Raw genomic sequence first — 21,620 nt, 5'->3', positions numbered from 1 at the left:
CGGGGCGGAGCCCTCCTCAACAGGGTCGAGCCCCCTTCTCGCTCGTGTGATCGTGTGGAATATTCCCGAACTGAGAGGGAAGGGGGAGCGAGTGGACCTCAACTCCCCTACCCACAACGTCGAGGGACGCCCTCTGTGAGGCGCCGTGCGAAGGGAGGTCCGTAATCTTCCGAGGGGGGGCACCATTCGACATTCACCCCTTTTTAGGTCGAAGAGGTCACGAGGGAAAAAATGAGGGGAGCGATCGCAAAGGAGCGACGTCACTCGCAAGTGGAAACAAAAGTTCAGCAGATGAGAGTATTTGAAATTAAGTGGCCACGGAACGGGAATAGAGAGAATTTTGTTTTAAGGATTGACGTAATCTCAGGAGCTATCAACTTTACTTGAGGTCAGTGTAATTTTCCATTATATCACTATTATCTATTTATAGTATTTCAGAAAGTATCGTTTCCAAATCGACATAAATATCCCGTGATCCACCAAAAAAGGTGTGTGGCAGGAGGTTCAAGCACAAGGTGGGAAGGGTAAATTAGGCTGTAGGAGACATTTAAATGACTCTACAATGCCAGACGGAAGTGGATTTTGACAAGAGGAAACCTGAACTACTGCTTTGGAGCGGGTTGATGAAAGGCGAGGAGAGGAATTGAGGGTCACATCCTTCTCGGCGACTAAAAGACAACGACACAGCGACGATTGATTATCGATGAGTTCCTCCGTTTGACCGCTGCGGATGGCAACAATTGAGTTGGAGTCAGTACGTTTAAGGGTCCTCAAATACGAGGATGGTAAATTTGAAGTGAATCTAAAGGGAAATCTGTATTGAAGTATCTTTGTAAATCCGGAGTGAAAAGTGTGAGTTGAGCGATGCTTTCCTCGGGAGGTGTGCTCAACCGCCCATCAACCCTCGCAGAGTGGAAACTTAAAAGAAATACGAGCTACTTTAGGCATCCACGAGCACCATCCAGCACTCTGCATTAATATTTCTAAGTAGACAACGATTTCCCAAAGGGAACAGTGGATAAAAAAAATCGGAGTCACTCACAGTTTAACGAAGATTGTCACGCCTGATTAAATACACACACCACACATATATATATATATGTATATGTATATATATATATACATACATACATATATATATATATATATATATATATATATATATATACTCGTATATATATGTATATATATGTATTTATACAAAATGTACACACACACGTGTGTGTGTATTTTGCCCATGATCGCATTAAACCGTAATCGCACAACAATGGCATTCCGTCGCATTTATATTATACATCAAATTACTTATCTCGTGAATCGCTATTCATATATTAATTTAACAAATACGAACGACATTAGTTCGGGTGTTTCCGGTGAAACAAATATAAGGTCGTCGGTAGGTCATCAAGTGATCGCTGTCCTACAAGTATAAATCTAATTATAAATAACATATATTGTGCTACAGATTAATATTCTTTTACGAATTTTTTCGACTTTAAAATAATCAAGGCCTTCTCATTAATAGTCCACTTCATTCTAATTTACGTCAAAATCGTACAGTCTAGTGCACTCCCGCTACATCCAGGCACAAGGAAAACACACGTGTTCAATATGTATTATACCGATATAACACTGCCAAATAGACCAAACTTTAACAGTTGAGCCATGGTTCATCAGACGTGGATTGTCTTATGAATCCCTAAGCGCTCGTTGCGAAGGCAGGGTCACGGATCGAGGAGGCTGTGGCCAACCCACCTGTCGAAGAGGTTCCCGCAGATGGCCTCGAGCTGCGTGGGCGGCAGGGTGGCCGTCGTCTGGTGGAAAAAGCCGCCGTCGTCGTCCTCGTCCTGCGGCTCGAGGGCCCTCTCCCCAGCCCTCTCCCCTCGTGGGGCCGCGTCCCACGCTGTGCCGTTGAGGCCCCAGCCGAGGGCCCCGCCGCCCAACTCGAAGATGGGAAAGGGGGGCCCGAATGAGCCGCCGCCGGGATGAGGGCCCTCGGGGGGCGACTCCGTGGGGGCCCTCCTCCTGCCCCGAGAACTTCCCGCCGCCGTCTCGTTGCACGTCTCCCGGATCCGGGCGAGGTAGGCCTGCGGAAGGGGGCGCGAGAGGATTGGGGGCGAGTTGGGGGGCTGGGGTTGGGGGGCCGCGTTGCCATGCCCCCCCCCCTCCTTCTCAAACCTCACAAACACACACAACATGCCCTCCACCGCACACACGGGAATCTGGACTGGGAACCGGAAACATTTGTAGGAGGTGAGAAATTGACATTTTTATTGAAATGTTTGATTCGATCCGTAGAGAACATTTTCCTCAAAAGCAATCCACAGAAACACTTAAATGGGCCTCGTTTGAATATAGCGGAGGAATTATGATTTCTCCACAAATCAGCACAAGACATTTGTTTGTTGAAATCTTGTACTGTTTTCACTTTCGACAGACCAATTATAAAATGCCAATGGCCATGTTCCTATGGGGTGTTTGAAGAGTAATGGGGATTATATCTCCTTTGAGGGCAGCGGTAGATTTTTCCATTATTCAATAATATAAAGTCTGAAAATGAATTAAATTAATACAGTCAAGCTTGACCTCAAGGAAACGTCATCTAGAGGATGCTAGGTCTAATCATTCTCAGTGGAAATTAACATATCAATCAGAAATGTCTCTTGGTCATACTGCGGGAACGGTATTGGCGTCATCGGAAAGGGGAAATTAAATTTTCTGAGAAATGTAACTATAAAGCCCGGCCTTTAATATTGGATAGTGTTAGAATCAATAACCACCGGGCCTCATACAACAATTCTTCCCTGATATTGATGCTTCCCTTTGATAAATGCTATGGTTTATCCATCTTAGCATCCCTCCCACCATCTGAACCTTCACTGAAACTCAAAACAATGGAACAGGCGTTCATCTGGTTGCTGGATTCCTGAAATTGCCCAAAAATTAATATTAGACATTAATTACCCTGATCTTCTCACATTTTCATCCCCCCTCCACCCCAGCACCTACCATATTATCCGCACACTTCTAAAAATCTACCTCCTAACTCTTCCTCTCGCAAACCTTTCCCCCCTTCCCCTTCCATCCGGCATTTCCGGCCACTGCTTTTCTTTAGTTCTGTCCTTCCCTTCCTTGAGAAAGATGGCGTGAACCAACGAAAATTCGAAACCTAGTGAGCTTCTTTTCTTTTTTCTGTGTTTTTGTTTTTGTCCACCAGGGCTAACTTCATATACATTATTATTCACATCTGTGAGACTTTCACACAAGTGTTATATATATATATATATATATATATATATATATATATATATATATATATACATATATATATATACATATATATAATATATATAATATATATATACATATATATATAATATATATATACATATATATACATATATATATATAATATATATATACATATATATAATATATATATATACATATATATATATATACACATATATATATAATATATATATACATATATCAAAAGGAAATTCCCTCTGCGAAGAAAGTGTTCACGTAGAGGTGGGAGTTGATGGACAGACGCCTTCAATAAAGAAGTAAGGAAAAGACTAGTGAGAGCTTTAATATGGAGAGTACTTTATTTTATTGCTTGGAAACTTGGTCGTTGAGGCAAGGGAATAAGCGCAGATTGGAGCCTATTGAGATTTGGTCGTGGAGAAGTACGAAGAAATAAAAATGGACGGAAAAGAAAACGAACGATGGAGTTAGAGGCATGGGAGGGGAGGAGAGGGGATTATTGGCAGTGATTTCCGTCTTTCCTTTTTCTTCCAATTCATATCCTCTTCAGTCGTGGAGTCCCTATCCTTGTTTTTATTTTTACCGTTCCTATGGTTTAGTTCACCTCTTTCATTAATCCTTGTTTGAAATGTTTCCATATGTCTTCTACTACGCCTACGTATCATCACTCACAATTTTATAAACTATAATGAAATTGATTTAAAATTCATAATAATTTATGTATCACTAAATAACAATTAAGGATTATTTTATGAAGACACACACATTGTATGAGTGGTGAAGACAAGACAAAATGGAAACGCGAGGCAAACATATTATTCCGCATTGCCAAGCAAAATGGAGCAATAATGCTGAATTAATGTGGTGGAGAGGGTTAAGTAGTGGACGGAGAGGAAACCGAAAGAGGAAGTGGTATGCATGGTTAGAGGGTAGGCGAGTGGTTTGTTGGGAGAAATTATAAGGAGGCAGGAAAAATGGATGAAGGTCGTATTGATTAGCAATGGGATGCAACTGGGGAAAGGGCAGGAATAGGATGGGGACGTTGGACGGGATGAAGGAATTGCACAGAGATAAAGGAATTGTTGTAGAGTAAGATTTTGGTTTGTGCTTTGCTAGGAGAGACAAAATATTTGTTTGGTAATTGTGCCCATCCAAAACCTACCTTAACAGGTAGATTACCTTTAAAGAAAAAGATATTACACATGAACTCAATAATCCTGAATTAATTTATATTACAAATAGCAATAATGTAATGGTGAAGTTAGCATCAAGTTTGCCTGTATTTTCCCGTCACGAGTTTTGTCCCGAAGAGCGCTGTCAACCGAATCTCGACGGGTCAAGACCAAGACAATGGCCGCAAACCCAATCTCTTTTCCCATCCGGTTCGAAATTAAAAATAGTTACTTTGTGATACACAAAGTTACTATTTTTCATTTCCAATATGAATCGATTCCATAAAGTTACGCCGGAAAACATCGATCAATCCTATCCGGTTCCTTTGGCATCAGGGAGTACTAAGAGAGGGAGTTAGTGAGGGGACGTGATTAATTATGAGTGTTGAGATTTACAATTCAGGACAATTAAGCTTTAGGATTTGTTAAAATAACCCATCATTCAATAGGTCCCGGAACTTATTGAAAGGGACATATTTTGAGATGCGCAAGGTATAATTTACATCGACTACCTTGAAAAGGGAAAATCTATCATTAGCGACTATTTCATTGAGTTATTGGTGAATTTGATGGACGAAATCGCAAAAATGACCGCACACGAAGAAGGAAAATATCACCTTTCATCAAGACTATGCACAGTGCCACAAGTCAATGAAAACAATGGCCAAATTGAACAAGTTGGGCTTCAATCTGCTTCCCCACCCACCATATGTACTCTCCAGATCTAGACCCCAGCGAATACTGGCTGTTTGATGTGATCTTGAAAAGATACTCCAGGGAAAATAAGATTTGGCTCAAATGAGGAAGTCATCGCTGCAACAGGAGCTTATTCTGAGGGCAAGGACAAATCGTTTCACCTATATGGTATCGAAATGTTAGAAAAGTGTCGGAATGATTGTATATAGCTCTTGAAGGTGATTATGTTGATGAATAAAAATGAATTTTGTGAAACGAATGTTGTTTTCTTAGTTAGTCCTGGGACTTGTTGAACGATGGGTTAATTCAAGGGGTGCACTAGAGTAGTGACGGAGGGGATCTGAATCTGACGTGTGGATTGGATGTGGAAGGGTAGAATGAGTGACACGGGGAGCCAAGGGAAGGGGAGAACACTTCAATCGGGGGAGGGCGGGGGTCAGTGGGTTTGGGAGGCTGCGGCAATCTCTTTTGGGATTTTCTGGTTCTGATGGTACTTGAAGGGTTGGAGACGAAGGGAGAGGGATGAATGGGAGGGGGGGTGCATTCCGCTGGTCGACCCTTCTCACCTGGTGGAGGGCGTGCCTCTTGGGGTTGTGCCTCGCGGGGAACTGGAAGGCGCAGCAGTGGAACGAGTAGGTGAGCCACGCCTCTTGCAGATGCTGCCATCCCGCGGACACACATGCAGGTACAAGAGGAGAGATTAGAACGAGTCGTAAAGGAGAACACACACTGCGGGGCCGCTCCTTAGGAATTCATATTATATATTTTTATTTCTTCTTTCCGCAGAGGTTGGTAGGTGGTCTTGCCACCGAAAATTTCGGGATGCGTACCAGTCCTTTTTCATGTTTTTTTCCATATTTTTGTTGACCAACGCCATCTCGCTCCTTCTTTTGAATTATAATTTACATCCGTGAGACGTTCGTACAAGATCTATATTTTTATATAAATATATATATGTATGTGTGTGTGTATATATATATATATATATATATATATATATATATATATATATATATATATATATATATATATATATAAACACATATATACATACACACACATACACAGGCAGGGTCGGTCCCAAAAAGTAAGTAAACAATTTTTCCTGGCGAAGCGGACGACTGAGGTTGGACGATTTGTGGCGGGAAAAATTTATACGGCTTGGAAAAGCAACGCGACCCGCGTCAGTGGTTTGCGGGTCGTTTAACGCTGCAGATCGCTGCTGGACTGAACCGCTGTTCGAGGGTCGCGGTATAAATTCACGATGCCACTCTCCATGGAGCAATGAATGATATGCGATAAAATTTTGTGTTAAACTCGGGAAATCGGGTTCGGAGACCTTGACCATTGTTAAGGATTCTTATGGAGATGGTGAAATGTCCCAAGTGATGGTTTTCTGATTGCACAGGATGTTCTGGGAGGGTAACGAGTTGGTTGACGATGAGAAATTCCCAGGAAATCCATCAACAACACGGTGTGATGAAAATGTGCGAAACATCTACATCTACATAATACCCCGCAAGCCGCCGCAAGGGTGTGTGGCGGGGGGTGTTAGGTCACCAACCTTAAAAAAGAAAAATACCACATGCAAAAAAACAACACGGAAAATTACACCCACAGCAGCGCACACACTCATGCAAAAATCCCTTCATCCAACACTCATGCAAACACATATACCGCAAAACAACTAAAAAACTGCACCCCATGATGCAGCACGAAAGCCATCCTACAACACGGAAGCCAGGACACAACAAGCAAGAAATTGAAACACCACATGAAAATGCACCACGAAACACTCTGCCCCCAAAGAGTCTTTAAAAGGCAGGGAATGCGACCCAACGTTGCAGGTAGCAGGAATTTACCCCCGCGGAGAGGGACGAGGGATTGAAAGGGAAACTTAAAAACAGATGAACAGAACATGAATGAGGTCATTCGGGAAGAATGTGTTATTATAACAAAACACATAAGGTTAGTGGAAGAGCATGCATTTAAATACAACTAATTATTTTTTAGACGCTGAGGGTGGCAAGTGGAATTTTTGCTATCTATAACCCTGCAGTTGCTGTCCCGTATTGTCCGTGGGAAGAAGGAGTCCTTAAGTCGGCTAGTTCTGGCATCTATTTCCCGAATTTTATATGCATGATCCAAGCGACCAATGTATGTAGGAGTACGAATAATTTGCGAGACCTCGGTGCTTAAAAATGCGGATCTAAATTTATTTAATAATTTCAATCTTGCATTGAATCGTCTCTCAGCCAATGATTCCCACCCCAAATCCATGAGCATTTCGGTGACGCTTTGCGTTTTATCGTAGGAATTTTTTACAAAACGGGCTGCCCGGCGTTGAACCTTCTCAATTTCCCGAATGAGACCTTTTTCACTCGGATCCCACACGCTGCATGCGTATTCTAAATGAGGCCTTACAAGAGCGTGGTAACAACGTTCCTTGACCTTCGAGTCACTTTTGCCGACAATGCGTCTAATGAATCCCAATTTTTTATATGCTTGACCGCAGACTTTACGTATGGGAGTCCCCCAAGTTAAGTCTTTTGTGAATGTGACACCTAGGTATTTTACCGTATCAACTACTGCCAGGTCACCTCCAGCTAATTTGTAAGCAAATCCCGTTGATCTTTTAAAGAAATTTACCACTGAACATTTATTATAATTTAGAGTCAATCCCCAGTTAGAACACCATTTAGTAATGCAACCTAAATCCTGCTCTAGAATAAAACGATCCTCATCCCCAGATATCTCCCGATAGATCACCGTGTCATCCGCGAACATCCTAATTTTACTTTTCACTTCGCGGTTCAAATCGTTAACAAAAATCAAGAAAAGCAACGGCCCGATCACACTTCCCTGTGGTACCCCCGACGTGACTCGAACGCTGTTGGAACTAGCGCCATCAAGGACTACCCTCTGTTCCCGCTCCGAAAGAAAATCTTTAACCCAACTTATGGCGCCCTTATTTATACCCGCGACCTTTAATTTATGAATGAGTTTACCATGTGGGACCTTATCAAATGCCTTTTGAAAATCTAAGAAGATGGCATCCACTTGCCTACCTCTCTCACCCGATAAAAGTAAATCATGTGTAAATAATCCTAATTGGGTTTCGCAGGAGCGGGTTTTCCTGAATCCAAGTGAGACGTGCTCAATTCTGATCGACCCATTCAGTGTCAGAGTGTTAGCAGAGGAGTGCAATATTCAGAAAACCACAGCGGAGTTCATTCTTTCCGAAGATTTAACCATGAGAAAGGTGTGCCAAGATGGGCCCCGAGGTGCTGTCAGAAGACGGCTTGTGTTACAATCTTGCCTTGGACCTCCTGGACCACTGTGAAAGTGACCCGAAGTTTTTAGAATGTGGGGCTACTGGTGACGAGACATGGGTCATTGAGTACGGCCCAAGTACAACCTGTTTGAGTACCATTTTGGACCACTGGATTACGTCAAAGGGATCGTTATGAGGTGCTTGAACGAGGGTCCCATGGATGGCAGGAGGCATACCAGAAGCGGGGCAGAGGCCCTGACATCGGTGTGTTGATACACAGAGGTGCTATTTTGCAGAGTTTTAGTAATATGTACTTTGATTTGCAATAAAGTTTTTCCCCGATTTATTGTACTTATTTTTTGGGACAGACCATTTATACAAATGCAATTATTTCTATATATAAATATATAAATATATATATATATATATATATATATATATATATATATATATATATATATATATATATATCCTTACTTATACATAAGTAAACGTACAGCTACTTCGAGGTTTCTCTCCAAACAGCTTGGTCCTGGTAAGCGTACTGCATTATAGGGAAGGAATCTTGATTTCGCGTTTAGGTTATGAGGGAGTTACATCCAAAAGTAATTTTAATATATTAAAAAAAATAATGACCTTGTACATCTACAAGGCCTGTCGAGAAAATAAATTACATTTGCGTGTAGCGTGAGAAGTAGTGTGTGTGTGGGGGGGGGCGAATGTTTGCTGCATTGGCACACACACACACACACTAGGGCAGTACGCCTCGTGCTGCTGTGTTTGGAAGGCCGCGCCGCATGCCGTTTGTTTAAAGCAGCGAATCAAAATGAGGAATACAATTGGAAATCCAGCCAAATGTAAAATCCGTTTTGTGATAAGGATTTTACTGGCAATAAACATCGAAGCTGCTGACAGTCATCGGGAATTAAGTGATGAGTGACAAGATTTGTGCGTCAGAGTTGTCGTTCGTTTAAGAATGAACACAAATGCGTATTAAGTCCAAGAACTGGCCATTCGGCAGTCCATCTGCCACAAGGCTAGGGCGACCACTTCGGTCCTCTTGGTGAATATTAGAACTGTGGACATTTTTAAACTGAGTGCACTGAAACTGAAACACTCCGGCTTCACTCATTTTTCCGTCCCCGTAGACTTCACAAAGTTGTCGATGAATTTCAACTGGCTTGTGGTTATTTTTGCCTGCAATAACCTGATCATGTATCGCACTTCAAATATTTCGCGAGATTTCCAATTGCAGCGCACATTTCAACAGTTCGCAATGTGAGCAAAGTGGAAGAAGCACATTCTGCACTATACACTACCACAACAGGATACGTAGTACTGAGTGTAGGGACGTTTAGACACCAAGATGGTGCCTCTAGCCCTACCGACCGCCACGCTCGGCCGAAACGTAAGTTACTTACTTGATAACCCTTGCACATCTACATAATGCACCTCAACCTGCCGGGAGGGCGTGTGGCGGTGGGTGTTAGGTTACAAATCATACATGCACAAGTAGATTGATTGAACTGACGTCATGATTGCGGCCGTGTTCAGCCCTAATGGATTTCGAAGATTTATTTTCCATCCGATAATGGATTTCCGACTGGAATTCCATCTCGAATCGGAATAAAGGTTTGGAAAACACCTACCTTGAAGCTGTAAACAGACGGGATGACCTTGAGTGTGGTGGTGTCCACCAATCTCAGCACGTCCAGCTCCTCCAATCCCATGGTCGGCAGCTGTGTGATTGACGTCATCGACAGGTCTCTGCCATAAGAAGCGGAGAAATAGATGGGAAGTGCATAAACAAAACACACGCGATCGAATTCGTAAACACGAGCAGATATATATTTAATTTTTACGTGTATTATACGTAGAATAACTTTCCAAAGTCTATAATCAGTCAGCCGCGAGACAAACGCCCATTCGTGGTCGTCTGACGCCATTAGTCCTGGCAATGGCTCTCCAGGTATGGCGTAAAGCGAAGTAAAAGTACCCCCTCCCATCAAGTGACTATTTTGCCAATGGATACCAGAATAACGAGGGTATTACGTTACACTCGTAAAAAATAGCATTACACTCACGAGCCTCCATAGCTCAGGGGTTAGAGCACTGGTCTTGTAAACCAGGGGTCGAGAGTTCAAATCTCTCTGGAGGCAATTTTTTTCCGACCTCGGTCGCGGCGGGGTAACGTTCTCGTCTACCATTCCAAGGGTCGCGGGTTCGATTTACGTCTGGCTGGGTTTTCCTCCACCCAGGGCTTGGATGTATGGGAATGTGTCCACTGTTATTATTTTTAATTGTCCGATAAGAAGGCCAAAATGTGCTGTTTTCGGACTAATCCTAATTTAAAAAAATTTTTCCGCTGATTTTCATTGAAAACGACCTGGTGTGTCCAACAATTGACAACATCAGGTACAAAATACAAGATCACTGCGGAACTTAAACACATGGTTGTGGAGGAAGGAGGAGGGGGTGGTGTGTAGAGGTTATAGGGGGGGAATAGGATTACAAAGTATGTTATTTAAGTAGTGCTAGGAGGTGGGAGAAGTTGGAAGAAAGGGGAGGGGGCTATAATCGCACGGGTCGGCTAGCATATGTTTCTAAATTAACCAAAGGTAATTATGCATTATCTTCCCAATAATGCGACCAGCTTAGGAAGCCGACATGTTGAGAAAGATAGGATTCAACAGAGGAAAGCCGATAAACATTCTAATGAGTCATAATGAGTAATACAGGGTACGTACAATAAGCATCGTGACTGGTTCGCTGTAGCCTCAACGGAACGGTGAATGGGGGTCCGGCTCGGTAGAGGGGTCCCCCACCACTCAGGCGCACTTTAGTTCAGTCGCCTCCGGGGATTGTTAAGACAGGTGGATTTTTGTGACGTGTGATTGTTTGTGGTGTCATCGCGTCAGCATGGAGCGCACCGTCGAGCAACGCTACGCTGTGAAATTTTTCGTTAAATTCGGGAAATCCGCGTCGGAGACCCTTGAACTCATTTCACAGGCTTATGGGGATGATGCCTTAAGCCGCACCAGAGTTTTTGAGTGGCACCAAATGTTTAAGGAAGGCCGGGAGCTCGCCGAAGGCGAGCACCGCATCGGACGCCCGACGAACGCTCGAACCGATGCTCAGGTGGCCAAAGTGAAAAACGTTTTGGGCTCTGAGAGGCGTTTAACCATCGCCCTTATCAGTGAGGAGACCTGCCTTTAAGTCGGAACCGTCCACACCATTGTAACAGAGGATCTTGCGATGAGGAAAGTGTGCGCGAAGCTGGTGCCGAAAGTCTTGAGTGAGGATCAAAAACTGTCGCGGGTGGAAATTTCGCAAGAAATTTTGGACTGCGTCCAGGAAGATGAAGATTTTCTCGACAACTTTATTACTCGAACTAAGTGTATCGATGCAGGAGGAATGTATTTTGAAGATTATTAAGTAATTGTAATGATAACTGCCATAAATTATGATTTTGGGAACCAGTCCCGATACTTAGTGTACGGACCCTGTTCATCTGGGAATCAAAACCTGCACTCGAGAATTCTTTCCCCTCGGAATGGTGCTTCGATGGCCGAGGATAGGGTGAGTCATAATACCGGGCTGGTACGGCACATGGGCAGGAGGGGGGTCGCTCCAGGGGCAGTACTCACATCTCCCGGAGGCTCTGGAGCCCGGCGAAGGCCTCTGGGGAGAGCGTCGTCAGCGCGCGGTTGCCTTTAAGACTCCTGCGGGAGAAGACATTGGTTTAGTACAGGGGGCATCTCGCCCGGCCACGGCGGGTTTGACCCCAGAGGGCCAATCACCGAGACCATTTCACCATTTATACACTTCTGCAACTGTGACCATTAACAGTGACACCCCCAAAGGTCATAAATTAAGCAATAATAGAGAAAGGATGGCACGAACTAACTGGATGAGGGTAGAAAAAGAAACTTTGCACTTCCACATAAATATTTAATGCTTCACACGACTATGGTTCCGATGCTGCGCAAAATAATCAGGTGACGATGCGTAGCATCGAAACCATGGTCGTTTTAAGCATTAAATCTTTATGTGAAAGTGCACTTTCTTTTTCTACCCTCATCATGAAGGAATTCCACAAAGTCAAGGCTGAAACTTATTTTTAACGACCTAACTAGGCAAACCGATATTTTTCTGATTCTCTATCATTTTCCATGCATACCTATGGCTTTTGTGGTGTTATGAAAGTGCTATGTTCCATTTGGAAAAGGTTTTAGTATCAATTTTTATTTGTTTAAATTACACAGTTAAGCTTTCATGCATCAGAATAAATAAACTGATAGTCGTGACTGAACATATTTTCAAAATCCTATTATAAAGTGTTTTAGAGACCTGATTTCACCAATCGTGAAAAACTTTGTAGCCGTGGCATTATAGTTTGATTAAATCTAACACCATGAAAAATATAATAAATTTGAAACTCCAATAGCCGTAAACATGTTTACGGCTATTGGAGTTTCAAATTTATTATATATTACTAGCCGTAAGAGCTCATTTCTATCAATACCATGAACAATGTAGGTTTAGGTTATGCCCCGGATGTGCTCGAAAAGAGGAATGCATTTTATGGGGTGTATGATGGAGGAAATAAAATGGTAGGGGCGATTATTTCGCATTTTCGCGGGAAGCAAACTACATTCATTCATTTTCAATGATTGGATGAGGTTTTTCAGCCATTTAAATTCAGTTGTTCGTAGAAGTTTCAACTTTTCGACTTAAGTCGTTGATTGAATCATTCCAATTCTCCTGGCTCATTGGTAAAAAGACTAAATAGATGAAAAGCATGGTGGGACACTTAGCTGATATTTTTGTATATTCCAAATCAGTGACGCGTCTCAAATTAATTAGGCAGTCAATGAAAAATGATAAATAAGTTGAATTATTTGATTATATTTATATATTCTATTTTTTGATTGCGACGCGTGTTGTATTATCCCATTATCGCATTTACTTTGAAGTTTATATATAAATTAAGATGATTAGTTTACTGAGGGAGATCTTGGCAACACTCAACCGTCCAATAGGCATTAAAGCCGGCATTGAAATGTCGGACACGGAAGTCGCAGCCATTTAATGCAACGAACCCGCGGGAGAGTTGCACCAAATATTGGCGATTTGGCCACCAAACCAGGATTGTTTAATCCGGTTGAAATTCTATTAGTTTCAAAGTTGCTAGAATGCACAAGCCATTAATGAATAATATTCACCGAATAACAATTAATGGGATACATTTAAAAAGAAATAGGAATTGCGTTGAGTGTAAACAGAGTCACGCTAGTGTTCATGAGCGGAATGATCATTACAATGTTGAGAGATGACGTCGAGCGTGAGTGCATTTTGCTCCCCGCTGTCTGGAGCGTCGTAAAAACAAAGGAGGGGTAGAAGCGCAGAGCGAGACGAATGTCAAGAGGCGTACCACCGCGGGCAGAAACAAAAGACAAGGAGGAGAGGGCGTGATGGTCGCAGAAGTGTGTGGGCACTCACAGTTTGGCGATTTCGGATCCGTTGAAGGCCCAGCCGGCGACTGTCTTGATCGCATTGTGGTTTAGGAGCCTGGAAAAAACAAATACACAAAATTAAAAAAAACAAAAGCATATTTTGCGTTTAGTTTAGCGAAAGGGATCACCAAATATGGATAGATTCGCGGTAAACGTCGAATTCATTCAATGAAAAAGTTATTATTTCAGGTAACTCTTTATTTCATCCCTCATTGAACCTTTTCACTTAAACCTGAGCATTTTATTAGAACAAATTCAAAGTAAAACATAAATAGAAGAAAGGTTTCTCTTTGGACGAAACGGAATCCTTAGTAAAATAATGTAAGGTTGGCAAAAGGGGAGAGAGAAGGAGGGAGAGATAAGGAACCCTCACATTTCTACGGTTGATGCTTGTATCCCATGGTTGAGTTATTCACCGCGCTCTTTGAGAAATAGGAATATTTTTCGACGTGAATTTCATCAAAATAACATTTTTGTTAAACTACCTTGAGGATTGACCTCATTAAATTGCTTTTGATTCAACCGACCCGAGATTGAAAATTTCGGTCTTTACCCCATCCTAAAAAAATTATGACCCAGCCCTCTCACCCAAAATAAAAATCGGGATGGCTTCTATCTACAACACTTGCAATCTCTTTAATCATCCCATGCCACACATTTTTTATGAATTATGAATAGCGTGATAAAATTAATATAAACTGCATCTAAATGTATTGTGAGAACACTATTAGTACGTTATTAGCTCGTATAATAATGGCAGAAATAATTTTTAACCGTTTTACGATGACTCTACGTCTAAAATCCGATTTAAAACTCATGCATAACACCCTTAAATCCATTAACGACTGTCCTGAACTAATTTCCCCTATCAATTTCAGAGTTCCCCCCTCGAGTTACCCGCGATCACTCTTTATTTCACCAACCCGTTCTCAGATTGTCCCTCACCAAACGGTCCCTTTTCTTCCGTCTCCCCGCTTTACTGAATTCCCTTCCCGAAAGCATTGACCCCCTCTCATTCCCGGCCAACACATTTATAAACCTTTCTCTGACACATCTCTCTCGAAAGAACTAGCACAATCTCTCCTTTCACTCCCACATCCCGGTTTTGTTCCTTTCTTTCACTTTTTTTGTTATTTCTATGAAAATTTATCTCTAATAACTGCTAATTATAGTCTTGTTGATGTTTGTATTTTTGTGTCCTTACATGTTGCTGTTATACGTGTCACTATAAATTGGCAATCCTGCTGTATGTGCACAATTTTTACTAAATAAATAAAACCACACTAAATTGCACACATTTCCGTTCAAACAGTTAAAAAAAATATAGATTTCACTTTCAAATGAATTCTCCATTATCTTTAAACTTTGAGTATATGTTAACTTTTCTTCAAGCCAACCATTAGTTTTATTGTTCATTACTTTTCATATTCAACGCACCCTTGCATGTTACTTTTTTAATTGAGTCACTACGTTTTTGTAACCATCAATCTTCCATTTAAGGTACGTGACAGCACTCCTCGTGCACCACTGTGTTACGATCAAATACAAATACACCCCTTGCCACACGCCTGGTTGATGGTTAGATTCATGATAACTGCAAACGACGGCGCCTCGGAAACAAATATTTTAATTCAGCCGCATAGTTATGTTGTCAGCATTTCATTTTCCCTTATTTCATAAATCCTGGGTTCGAATCCCAGGGTTTGCGGGTTTGACGGTGATTGGGGTGATCCTATGATCAGAGAGAGAGAGCACGTCACAAGCGGAGTGTTCCGTCCGTTGGATGGGACGCAAAACTGTGTAACCCCTAGGCACCTTTATCTATTGAGAGTGGGAAAATACGCCCGGTTTCTCTCTCCAAACCCATCCGAACATCCGACCCCTGGACCCATCCACCCATCCACCCCCATCCATCCCCTAAATAGATCAAATGACCTCTGCTTCCCCTGAAAATAGACCTCCACTGTGCAGTGAATCTAATGGAACAGAAACGACTTTTTCGTTTTAAAATTCCCATGCGTGATTGAGTGTTTGAATTTCCCTGGTTTGAGGAAGCAAGTTAATCGGATAGGACGGGATGAAGTGGCTGGAAGGAGAACATTAAATGTTCGATTGGATTCGAGGAAGCCACAACATTCGAAGCCTCGTATTTGAGTGTTTTACTTGCAATTCTTCCCCGCCACTTCCGTACTTTCAGGGTCACCACGATGAATCCCCATCACGTGACACTTTCCATCACATCAAACATCCGGACAGAGCAAGTCGCGCTGCTCCAAATGTTCTAATATACATAAGTGTGTAGGATGCAGATATACGAGAGACATGCTTGACAATACTTATATTCTACGTGATGCGTACTAACATAGCGATCAGAAATCACTTAAATCAAATCAAGAGATCATCCCCATCAGCCTTAACTCTCTCTAATGTCCACCGATGTCGTTTCCCATTCGAATGAAATGATTTATTGGGTGGAGATTGGCAGGGGGGGTCAAAAAGGTCAAAAGGTGGGACTCACACGTGTTCCGCCTTCACCCTAATGGAGTTGCTCCTCACTTCTTTGATGCCGTTGTTCTCGAGGTCACTGCAAAACAAACAGCAATCAGGTCGTTAGAGGAGGGTTACCAGAGAAAAAGACCGGAAGCAAATCGGCCGAAACATTTGAAAAATATTTGATTGAACATGTTTGTTGGCCATCATCAGTTCCTGATATTCCTGCAATATTTCATGAAATTAACAAGGCCCTTTAAGATATTAAGCCCTTTTAAAATCGAGCAATTTAGAGGGTTTCGGCCGAAATCGCCAAGTCGAGGTTCGAGCACTTATTAAAGGTAGGCACTAAACGCTTCAAGCACCAATGTACCCACAAACAATTACGTACCAGGTGAGTCGAGAAAATAAAGGGAATTTTTAAATTTCAGGAGTTTGGAGAGTCCGATTTATCAAAAGTTTTTGTTATGTTGGTATACATGACCTTAAAGTATGATAAAATTTTCACCTGTTTTCATTGTTTATACTTTGTCCGGTGGCAGCCGCCTCTAGCTAAGGTTAGACGTTTTTTTTATGAGCTGACGATTTTCGTTTGTGAAAAAAAATAGATCAAAGAATTTTTATCAAATTATGCGTAAAAAATGAAATAAAGTGTAACAAAGTTTTGTGATGTTTTCTCCTCATTTTTACGCAATGTACCCGTAATCATTCCCCCTATTCTTGTAGATGTTTTGTCCAACGTATTACTTCTCCCAATGTATCCACTAGTATACCTATATTACTCTAAAATACTTTGCAAATTCAAATGAACTGCTGCAGCTGTTCTAGTTTATTCTATTATACTAAAATAATCAACTTTGCCTTCCTAAATGAAGTGGATTTCATTGCTTCCGAATTATTTAAGATATAAAAGGCAAATTTCTCGCATTAGTCCTAAAGAGTGAATAACTGTTATTCTTGGGCTGTAGGACTGCCCCTTTAAATGTAAACATCTGACTTAATTTACTCACCGCATTCATTTATTTCTAAGGACTGATACCTGTTCCTGCCAAATGATAAGTAAGTGCACATTTGACAAAAACGAGTTCTGTTCAATAAAGAAGGAGCACACATTCTTTTACTCGCATAATATACAGTACAAAGTAATCATTTCAAGTTATTTTGTTTGCATAATAAGCACATCGTTCTTGGCTCAAGTTTCATTTATTTGGATCCAGTATGGTTCCAGCTTGATTCCATGGCAACAAACGTGTGATACCGCGGAGGCGAAAGCGTGGAGCAGAGCGGGGAGGGGAGGGGAAGAAATCAAACGACTCCATTCCGACGTAAATTTCCCGAAAAGGAAGAAATGGGATCGTAATGAGCCTTCCGACTTCCGCACATTCCCCCCCGCCCCGACCCCCCACACCCCTCGGGACACGCGGAAGGGCAACGGAACAAATCATCCCCGGTCCACATGAGCCGTGTTTCCCTCTGCCCCCACCGGCGCCATGGCAACCAGCGGAGAGATGGAGGTCAAACGCAGCGGGAGGAGATTGCCATCCAGTGATCCTCCGCTCCCGAAAGAGGCAGTGGCTCAGATTACCGCAGGAAAGCTGCGAAGGGGAAAAGGGACCCATTAAATATTCCAGAGAAAAACCTGATATTAAAAAATGCCCGCACACGAAACAACCTGAATAAAGGAATTCCCATGCGCTCCGGCTCTTATATTCCTGCATAATTAATTGCTTAGCCATTCTTCGCTAGCCTTTTCCATTTCTATTCTTAGTTCACTTATCAGTTTTCTGCATACGTTTTTTCTCTCAATAGTCTTTTGAATTTTGTATTCCTCCTCTCCTCCATTTAATCGTTCATCACCGGCGTTATCCGCGACTTCTTTGCTCTCTTTCCTTTCCTGCAATCCACCGATTCCTTACTGGCCTCTTCCATCTCTTTCTTTATTCGCTCCCACTTGCTCCTCCACAATCTCCGCGGTCGTTTTTTCCATTCTCTTCATCTCCTTATGCAATACAACTGAAAATTTTAATCAACTAAATAAAATTTTCAAATGTTGACATTTTAAAAAAAGCTCCCATTTTTGGTTTCCCTTGCCATTTACAGGTGCGATTTGAGAGGGCTGTAGATTCGCAACTATTGCATCAGCGCAATAATTCTCGGAAAGCGATGATATAATGATAGGTAATCGTAACGTCCTTTAAATAATCACTGGGCAAATAAATGCTGTCAATTATTTTGTGGGATATGCCATATCACGCAATATAATAATCAGAGATTGAACATACGGGTCTCGATGCAATCGTGGGTATTGTGGCAGTTACGCAACGACCATTTTAATGCTGTCGCGTTGCGCCAAGTACGCACTTGTACAAACACACGCACATACGCACACCTGTATTTGCCCGGTATTAGTTTTGGCTTTACTCGGAATCTAAACGCGCCGTACTTCTTCTGTCACGTTACTTTCGTCTTTCAAAGCACTATGCTAATGGGTTGCGTTATTTATTTTGCATAATTTGAATCCTTATAATTGATGATTTTGAAAAATATTTTTTTTTACAATTTAAATCAACAAAGTGCCGGTCTACTCATTAATTGCTATTGTTGAAGTAATTCCAGATGGACTGAGGAGAGCTCATGGCTCTCCTATTGTTATTGTAACACATTTGTTTGCGTAAAAACTCCCTCAGATACCTACGCATTCACACAAGTAATGCAGTTATTTCAAAAAGGTAGGCTCGTAGCAGAATTTAAATGCATAGTAATAATCATTTGGACAGACACTGTACCTATGTTTAAGGTTGCTATCATATGCCCAGTAATCAGGGTAATATCTATCTAATTTCTCGACACTGAAAAGTTGGAAGAGGATCTTTTTTGATATTATACCAATGTAGATTTGTTATATAATATTAGACGTGTTTTTACGCACGATTTTACGATATTTAATTCTATATTACTGAGAGAAATACGGAAAGCAATGAATTATAATAAAGTAGAGCACTCTCAGTTTATCAAAATCTATTATGCTGCCACTTAAACTATTTCTTCATTACATTGAAGATGTGGGTATTAATATCACATTTCGTATCTTTCATGAAGTAAATCATGGTTTGCATTCTGTATAATGTAAACATTGATGCGAGCAAAATGCAATAAATGTTACATAACACAAAGAGAACTACATTTACATGCATGCATGTTAATAGTTCAAAGTACTTAGGGAGATGCCGCGACAGTAACTTTTAAAAAATGCCGTTGACATTGCACGGACGGTATTTCCTTACAACATCCTGTTCTTTTAAAGTTCTCCAAATCTCTGAGTCTGAGAGGACAACTCGATAGCTTGACTGGCTAAAGCACTAGTCCGGACACAGAGGGATCCGGGTACAAATCCCAGTTGAGGCAAATAACTATTTCACTTTTGCATTTAATGCATGTAAAAGGTCAGACATAGTGGGTCGCGGTAGTCCAGGAGGTAGAGCGTTGGATTACTGACCGAAGGAGCCCGGATTCGATTCCCGGGCAAGCCTCTCTGGGCACCTGCAGCGCCACCTAAGCTATCTGATTTTTCGGGTACCAGGCCTTCCTCGGAAACCATAACCGGCCCAGGGAAAGGAACTGGCCCCCCTACTCCGATGTGTGAATATTCACACGCGGTATAGGGCTTAGTACTGGGTGAACTCTACGATCATCTACCAAACCGACCTTCGGGTTGATTACTGTGTTCATGTTATTAGATCAAACATAATAAAATAAAAATATTCTAATTCTGTGTAAAATAATTTGTGATGCGTTAATTCAATGACCAAATTGGAATTATGTGATTTGCGTGTAACACATGAATGGGTTGAACCATCGTGTGAATAATTAAAAATTGGCAATCTTTTCCACAAAATAATTTGTAAATTCACAAAATATTTCGTGGAAAATATTGCCAATTTTTAATTAATTATGATATTCCACCATTGAAAATTCAGTGCGACAGGTATGGGATGAAAATCAATATTAATAAAACAAGAGCAATTCAAGCAGCAAAACGTCTAGGTTTCAGGGTAAGCAGTAAGCACCCTTACCGGTGCATTTCTTCTTCTTATATACTCGTACTACTGAAATTTTGCTTTTTGAATTAAGAAGCTACAGTTAATTTATCTTGTAAGAGTTTTGGACCAATATAGTCAAGAGCAGTAGGGAAAAAAGATGAATAGAAATGCGGCAGGTAAAATATCTTCCAAAAAGAGGAATGAATCCACGACAGGGACGCTGGGTAAGGAGGTTTAGTAAAAAATAGCCAAATTGTTGACATGGAGATTGGTATTGCCCGAACGTTGAAGCTAACGATTAGTGAAAATTGGAGACTTTCCAAATGTGAGCGTGGGGAAGGGTGAAGCAGGTGATATGGATGGAAAGGAAAACAAACGAAGAAGCGTAAGGCTCTAGTGTGTGAGGGAAAGGAAGCAGGAGCATCCAAAGGAGCCAGGAAAAATTGATACAGAGCATTTTTATTGGAAACAAGATGCTGAATGCTGTGATAGAGGGGAGAACAATGTTAGGCAAACGATGAAGGGGTGGGAACAGAAGAGGGGTGTGCATTGCAGTGTGGGGTGCTAGATTGTGTTTTGCAGGTGAGACTAAAAAATGTAGGAGTTCATTATAAACTTACTTCAAACGGTAGACACCGAAATTATCAATCGGGAACGTCGTAACTGAGGGGCTAGGAATGGTTTACGTCAGATTGTGTGTCGTGAGAGTGTTGGTGGATGGAGATACCGGAAGTGGGTCCGGCTCTCACTTCAATTATCGCGGTGGGAGTTCTTTGAATGTGATGTGGGGAGCCAATCTAATAATGCACTCTCGATGTTTTCTCTACTCTCGTCGATTTCTTAACTGACGTTTCACCGCATGGATCACAGCTAACAAACGCCTTTTCAAAATACGACCTAACTATGGTGAAGTAAAACTTGTATTCCTCTCTTTCGGTGCATGACCTAGCAACCCATCAAAGCGCAGTGTCAGTATGGGCCATGATCCGCCCTCCTCTTGGCTTTATGCAGTTTCAATGCAACAATTTAGGAGTGTAAAAATCATTCTCCATAACAACGATTCGAACCCGGATCTCTCGATGACCGGCCGAGTGCCGGCACTCTGAAACTCTGATATTTGCGTCCTCTTAAACTCTGAAAAAGAGGACGCCTCGAAAACTCG

The 21,620-nt window shown here is 41.8% G+C and overlaps 1 protein-coding gene and 1 non-coding gene across 2 annotated transcripts in view; one reads left to right on the top strand and one right to left on the bottom strand.

Moving 5' to 3' along the window:
* LOC139698611 (lutropin-choriogonadotropic hormone receptor-like) overlaps positions 1 to 21,620 on the bottom strand; it is a 159,272-nt gene that overhangs the window by 40,820 nt on the left and 96,832 nt on the right. Inside the window, exons 7-12 of the mRNA XM_071597454.1 lie at positions 16,447 to 16,512; positions 13,915 to 13,983; positions 12,060 to 12,134; positions 10,062 to 10,179; positions 5,705 to 5,797; positions 1,756 to 2,087 (exon numbers count right to left, since the gene is read on the bottom strand). Coding sequence (XP_071453555.1) covers positions 1,756 to 2,087; positions 5,705 to 5,797; positions 10,062 to 10,179; positions 12,060 to 12,134; positions 13,915 to 13,983; positions 16,447 to 16,512 — 753 coding nt within the window. The remainder of the gene's footprint in view (positions 1 to 1,755; positions 2,088 to 5,704; positions 5,798 to 10,061; positions 10,180 to 12,059; positions 12,135 to 13,914; positions 13,984 to 16,446; positions 16,513 to 21,620) is intronic.
* On the top strand, positions 10,499 to 10,571 carry TRNAT-UGU (transfer RNA threonine (anticodon UGU)). Its single transcript has one exon. It is a non-coding gene; the product is annotated as a tRNA-Thr (tRNA).

The sequence above is a fragment of the Hetaerina americana genome, unplaced genomic scaffold (assembly GCF_022747635.1).
Source record: "Hetaerina americana unplaced genomic scaffold, ioHetAmer1.1.p SCAF_9, whole genome shotgun sequence".
Taxonomy (NCBI): Eukaryota; Metazoa; Arthropoda; class Insecta; order Odonata; family Calopterygidae; genus Hetaerina; species Hetaerina americana.
This window is presented reverse-complemented; position numbering and strand designations above follow the sequence as displayed.